General features: G+C 49.1%; 3 protein-coding genes; 2 read left to right on the forward strand and 1 right to left on the reverse strand.

Annotated features, from left to right (window-relative positions):
• Positions 1 to 1,571: 1,571 nt before the first annotated feature.
• CHC_T00003370001 (hypothetical protein) lies at positions 1,572 to 3,118 on the forward strand. XM_005714434.1 is given in 2 exon segments: positions 1,572 to 1,784; positions 1,785 to 3,118. The coding sequence occupies 1 exon segment, from the start codon at positions 1,572 to 1,574 to the stop codon at positions 1,782 to 1,784; it is 213 nt and encodes a 70-aa protein (XP_005714491.1). The 3' UTR covers positions 1,785 to 3,118.
• A 12-nt stretch (positions 3,119 to 3,130) lies between these two features.
• Positions 3,131 to 4,122, reverse strand: CHC_T00003371001 (hypothetical protein). XM_005714435.1 is given in 2 exon segments: positions 3,131 to 3,240; positions 3,241 to 4,122. The coding sequence occupies 1 exon segment, from the start codon at positions 4,120 to 4,122 to the stop codon at positions 3,241 to 3,243; it is 882 nt and encodes a 293-aa protein (XP_005714492.1). The 3' UTR covers positions 3,131 to 3,240.
• A 654-nt stretch (positions 4,123 to 4,776) lies between these two features.
• Positions 4,777 to 6,417, forward strand: CHC_T00003372001 (hypothetical protein). The gene has a single exon (XM_005714436.1). The coding sequence runs from the start codon at positions 4,777 to 4,779 to the stop codon at positions 6,415 to 6,417; it is 1,641 nt and encodes a 546-aa protein (XP_005714493.1).
• Positions 6,418 to 6,838: the final 421 nt, after the last annotated feature.

The following is a 6,838-nucleotide window of genomic DNA, read 5'->3' on the forward strand; positions in this document are numbered from 1 at the left end:
AGCGCCTACAGGCGCAGGGAGGAGGGGTCGAAGAAGGAGACGTCGCAGGACTAATGGAAGCTCACATCTGAGGAGACACAGACGCAGCGCACAGTGTCGGGACCCAAGGACGCCGTGTGAGGCCGACGCTGCGTGGGATGAGGAGAGGAGGAGAGGAGGGCGTAGCTGGGGTGAGGATGCACTTTTTGGGAGCCGCCTGCGCCGCGGGAGGAACGCCGCTGTTGGTGCCGGCGCCTGGCGTGAGCGTCTCGCTTTTTAGTCTACAGGGGGGGAGGCGGCGGGTGGAGCTTGGCAAACATGTTCACTCCACTCCAGTAACAAACTGCACCTTGGTACCACTTACGTACAGGTACCAAGGGTAGGGCTTAGAAAGCAATACCCGTTGAGGGGCTTTGGGCACTCTTGGGGTGAAATGCCTTTTCACCATTTCCCTATTCTTGTTCTCTAAAATCAAAAAATCAAACGCGGTTTACGCCCCGATCCTCTGAAAACACTTCTTCGTCCCTCTAGACTGTGTGAGAGATCCAATCCTGAGACCCTCGGCCATCTTCGACATGTCGCTCACCCCTCTTCCCATCCCTACCGTCCGCGTTTTGAGCATGGTTGTTACAGTTGGAGCGGCCGCCGCATTGCTCATGTCATTCCCGGAGACGGACCAGTACAACCGTCCACACGTCTTCACCTCACTCCGTCAATCCGTCAACAGCCTTGCCAAAGTAGACGAGAGAGAAAAGGTCGCTATCCGCCGGATGCGAGACCGCAGTTCTTAGGCACTCTCCGCCAAAAGAAAACAAACCGCTGTCTTTCAATCCGATCTCGCCCGGAGGTTTCATGACTTAGTATTGTACTGCTTGTACTGCAGCAACCCAGCTACCGTCTGTAGCGGTAGTGCAAAAATACCGCAGCGGCTGTGACGAAAGAAACACTAAGCAATATCTGCCATTTTTGGTCAAAAGAAGAAGGTACTACCCCCATCTTGGCGGGACAATCCGTTGGATATGGTGTGGTTTTCCTTGTCCATGTTCCAGACTTGGCCTGCTGCATCACCTCGGCCGTCTCTTTCGTTGCTGCTTCCAGTGGTGTCATCTCATCATTGTCCTTCTTTTCTAGTGACGCCCCGTAAGATACCAATAAACCGGCCATTTCATTATGTTCACAGTACGCAGCGTAGTGAAGTGCTGTCTGCCCCTCTTCATCAACAGCATCGATATTCGCTCCTGCTGACACTAGAATGTCCACAACATGCGCCTCGTTCCTATCCACGGCTCGCATCAATGGAGTGAGACCGTCTTGGTCGCGAAAGTCTGGAGATACGCCTTGCTTGTCGAGGCAATGCTTGACAGATTTAGTGTCGCCAATTGTCGCCCAGTAGCATATGTCATGCAACGCTTTCGACATCTTTTCCTCTTGACCTGCACTTATATCGAAACCGGAAGACGCCTTGTTTCCAAATCCGTCTGAGTTGCCCGACGTTCCTGTGTCAACTCCTGTTCCAGCAGCTTTATGTCTTTCAACAAGTTCGATGTATGCTGACATTGCCTCCTCCTTAATAAAATGACTCTTGCTCGCCCATGCTGTCCATTTTGCAAAACCGCGAGGGTCGAGGAACGCAGATGGACCTTGGCTTGGGGCGGCACCCTTCTTCAAGACTGCAAAAAGACCGTACAGCTCTAGCTGGTCGTCTTGAGACAAATTGCCCAGGGAACCAGATGAAACTTTCTCCGCTGCTTCTTCGAATTGCCTTTGCAGGCTCATCTCGGAGCCTTAGTGCTGTCGACAGTTGACGAGAAACGCGAGTAGTGTGTCGGAAAAGGCAGTTGTATAGTGATGCTGTTGCAAAGAGGCTGTTTCAAAGTGATGATTAATTGCCTTTTTGAAGAATATACAGTATTTTTGCGAATGGACCGGTGATTTTGCACAGAGCAGAAACTCAACATTTCCATCCCACTCTGGTTGTTTTAAAGCTACGTCATGCATGAAACTTCTTGTTGACAAGGCCAACACAGACTTTCAACATTCTGTCCAATTCAATTTTCTTAAGCAACACAGGAACGTCAGCTCTCTTAAGTTCAGACAATCAAAGTTTATTCCACCCCTCGCAGACCATGCCGCGCAAAAGAAGACTTGCAGATAATGCCGAGCAAAACGTCCGTCGAGGGACGCGCAACCGAATTGTGAAACAACGCCCTGATTTCGTTGATCCTTTTTCTCTCCGAAAGAAACGAAGAATTTCACTAGACGACGGTGCCTTTAGCCCGCTTTCATCACTTTCCGATGCATCAGTGCAGGTGCGGGATGACGTTATTGACAACCAAAATCATCAATACAGACCAAATTTGCCACCAGAACACCTCCCGCTGAAGAAAAGAGTCTCTATGAGAGTCCCAGTCTCAACAGAAGAGGAAGATTCTCTTGAGAATTCTGCCGCTATTGCTGTGAAAGATCTCTGTGAAGCTTCCCCTCACGTAGTTCGTGTCAGACCGCCTCGCCTGTACATTCGTCTACGGCTAAGAGAAGCCACTGCAGAGAAAATCAGCTTTGAAGAGAGATAGTCAAAAGGATATTCTTTCCTCAAGAACTCAGCCATATCTTTCCCATTCGCTATGGAGATCCTGGAACGAAGAAGTTGGATGAAACAATATCGATGAAGGTCTCTGGTGTCCCACAAACGCAACTTGTCTGAGGTTGACTACTTGCTCCTCTCACTGATGTCTTTCGATATCCAATCCCAGACTGCCTTCAACTGGTCCCATCCCGATCTAACAACTAATTGAGCACAAACTGCCAAGCTGCATACTTCTTCATGACATGTGGGCAAGGCGCCATTTCTTACTAACTAGAGAGTATGCAACGAAGTCATAGCTGAAAAGAAAAAAAAAACGCTATGCCTTCTTGCGGTTATCCTCTTTCTAGCAGTATGTAGGAATACTAATAGTTTTTCGAAAACCGCTTCGGTGGCAATGATCCTGGTGTCCGAACTTCGAAGTGCATTGTACCGCTGCTGTAGATCTTCGGGCAACTACTAGTCCACAAGATGTGGACTGTCAAGAGCACTATATCGAACCTCGTCCACAGGCACTTGCAATAAATAAAGCTTAGATGGAATCTGTTCTTACCAGCCATCTTGCGATTTAGATGCAGAGTCCCTTAACACAGTTAGGGAGGTATTTTATCATGAAAGAAAGCTGCAGCAACTATAACAATCGCAGTAAGTGAAAATATGTAAGCGTATTGATGTGCTTATGCGGTTGCCATTTGTTCGGCAAGTCGGTCGAAGTCTGCTTCTTTTTGTTTGTAGTCCACAAGCCAGGCATTTGACGGTGCAACAAGTTGCAACTGAGCGAAATACCTCGAAATAAGCTCAGCTGGCTTGTTCTTGTACTTGGATGAACATATAACATTAATTAAAGTGGATGCGCAGTTCGGATTCTTTGTTAACGCTTCCTTCAGCACCCGCTCGGACTCGTCTATTTTGCCCATAGCTAAATGGCAAACTGCCATTCCATTCAGTATTGAATCGGTTGCACCATGGCGTTCTAGCAGGTCTTGATAAATGTAAACTGCCTCCTGGACGTTTTCTCCTCCCTTGGATAGATGGATCCAAGCGGTTGCCAGCTGAGTCAACGTAGCATCCTCGTCGATGGCTTGCATCGTGACGACTTCTTTTTCTGCGACGTCAATCCGATCCATTTTCAGCAAAACTTGCACCTTGACTGCTAGCTCTTCTAGACCATTGGCGCGGTGTGCGGTGCGCAGAGCATTGTCAAAATCTCCCAGGTGCGCGTACGCAATGGCACACATGAGAAGGCAGCATGGAGAAGCCGTAGACACATCATCTGATGTCCATGCTTGAAGAGCGGCTGTGGCTGTATCGGAAATCGACGGATCTTTGTGGAGCTGGGCTAGAAGCCTAACAACTTGTAACGCAGGCGTTGAATCATCGTTGACTGATTTCAAAATGTCGTCAAAGTTTCCTTTGGCCAATTCGAGTCGCTTTAGAATAACATCGCGCTCAATCTCTGCCCCTGCGCCTTCCACTGCGACAGTCTCACCTTCAGTTGTGGCCGCTGCAAGGTTGCCGAGGTAGAAATAGTTTCTCAGTTCGAAAAGATCGTCCGACATCTTAGTGATAGAATCACCGCAGACTCCACTGCTCCCTTCACGGTAGGTGGGCGACGATGAAGTTGAGCTTTGAGAGCTTGGAGGCCTAGTCGAAAGTGGGTGTACGTGTAGCTGGGAAAAAAGGCTTCGTTCTGTCAAAGCGCTCGACGTGCATAACGAGGCAAAGAAACTTGAAAAGCTGACACCTCATACCGAACAAACGAAAAATTAAAAAAGACTGAAAAAAATTAAAATCTGGACGGCAGTCCAATCATGGAGAAGACAAATCAAGCTCAGCTCAAGACCGAGGTTCGTCATCGAGGCTCTTACGGAAGTACAGAATCGTTCCTTTGGAAGGTCGCTATCAAGTGCTGCAAGACCATTGTCATTATTTTGGGGTGACAGCTTCTTTCGCTCTTTCGACGCACCTGGGTTGTTCAGCGGGTTCTACTACCGATGGCTACAGTACCTGTCGCCCAGATTTGATATCCACTGGGGTTTTTGTGCTGGTAAAGGCGGGAACGACAACCATATACAACCATTGACAACCATTCACTTGTGCATTGCGGCTTGTCGAAACCCTGAAGAAATGCTCAGAAGCGGGTCTCTTCAGCTTTTCTGTTACCAAGTGCAGACTTAATATTCTTGTCGTGGAAGCTCCGTTTTCTGAGCACAATGGAGCAAGCTGTTTTTAAAGAGTTGACCAGGCACGTCTTACGCACTGCGAGGGGGCGGCGCCCAATTGTTGTACGCAATGCCCTCCTTCAAAACAGAATGAAAGAGCCACTCAGTTCGCGCACAATTGGCGAACTGAAATGGTACTCGTGCGGTCCGACGGTATACGACGATGCTCATCTAGGTCATGCGCGTACGTATGTATCCTTCGATATCATCAGGCGCGTGATACTCTCATTGACAGGGACACGGATTGACTATGCTCTGGGAATCACTGATATAGATGACAAGATTCTAAAACGGGCGGCGGAAAGAAAAATGTCCCCGACTGCATTGACGAGTCATTTCGAAGCCCGGTTTTTCGAGGATATGCAAACACTGAATGTCTTGCCCCCGTCGAAGATACTACGAGTCACCGAACACATTAAAGAACTGCAGAGCTTCATATCAGATTTGATCAAGTCTGGATCCGCGTATGCCTGTGACAGCGGGAATGTCTATTTCTCAGTACTCTACTCCGGTGAGAGATATAGCCAGTTAGATCCGTCGCGAAGTCTCAAAGGGGACCCAAGTTCATCCTCAAGAACAAGTCACGGCGAAAACACAAACCTCGAGAAGCGGGACCCTCGAGACTTCGCTTTGTGGAAACGAGACACTAATGCACATCAAGACGGTGTATGGGACTCTCCATGGGGTCTTGGAAGGCCAGGATGGCATGTTGAATGCTCTGCCATGGCAATGCATGCCATAGGGCCGTTTTTGGATTTGCATACTGGTGGAATCGATCTTCGATTTCCGCATCACACCAACGAGCTGGCCACTGCGGAGGCGAAACTATGTCATCTCCAAGTAGCTCAGGCACACGGTGACGAATTGGACCGTTGGTCTCACACATGGATGCATGCAGGCCACCTGCACCTGTCTGGGAGAAAAATGTCCAAATCTGTCAAGAACTTTATTACTGTTAGGGAATTTATGAACCAAGGGGGAACAGCAGACTGCTTCCGAGTCTTTTGCCTCTTGCATAAGTATTCGTCTCCGGTGGAGTATTCGGACGATAGATTCCTTGACGCGAATTCGTATCTCACAAGACTGAGAAGATTCACCTCACGCAACCCCTTCGCCCAGCTGGAGAATATGGAAGGCACGCGATTGCCTTTTCATCCTGAGTGCCCACATGGTGCTAAGCTTGCTGCCGAGGTGACATCCACTCAAGAAGCGATCGAGGATGCCCTTTCGGATGACTTTGACACCCCCCAGGCACTCGCGAAGATGAATCGCCTGGTAGCAACAGCAAACGCATCTATATCAAGTGATGGGACATGGAAGTCTGGGGCAGCGGCATTGGCATATAGTTCTGCGTCCGAACTAGTGCAAACAACGCTCAGGATGTTAGGAATCTCGGCCGACGCATGCAGTTTCGTTGCCAAAAATGCAACACCTTCAAGTACGGATGGATCTCCGACGGATATCACGGATGCTTTCGTAGATCTTCGAGCCAGAATTCGTGCCGCGGCGAAAAGGAAGGATATCGGAGCGATTTTTGAGGTCTGCGACAAGGCCCGGGACGACGCCTTGACCAGTTTTGGTATTCGTATAGCAGATAGGAAAGACGGAACGTCTTCTTGGAGCAAAGATTAGCCCGCAAGGCCGTTAGGTCAGGTCTTCCAATCGCCCAAGTTGTTCATTAGCTTGTGGCAAGATCAATAGACTGTCACGGGGGTATTACCCGAATTCCGCCAACGCAGCAAGGGAGACACGGATGAAGTCATAAACAGATCCAACGGAGGTTCTGAGGGATTTCAGATCCGTGGCGGCGATATCGATTATAAAGGCGTTTCCGTCGACATGTATGGTGCGAGTAACCTCATCTGGGCGCAACTCTGGATCGACATTGATTGCGGTTGCAACGATCTCCGCATACTTCTTGGAGGGCATCTCAATACGTGCTTCATACGCGAACTTCTTTTGCTTGCCACTTGATGACATGCCTGGGAATAAGCGTTGGTTAGGAAATACTCAAACTGTGTTGGCGCTTTAGTGGCGCTCTGAGAATAGCTGG

Source organism: Chondrus crispus, genomic scaffold, assembly GCF_000350225.1.
Source record: "Chondrus crispus Stackhouse genomic scaffold, scaffold_186, whole genome shotgun sequence".
NCBI classification, from domain to species: domain Eukaryota; phylum Rhodophyta; class Florideophyceae; order Gigartinales; family Gigartinaceae; genus Chondrus; species Chondrus crispus.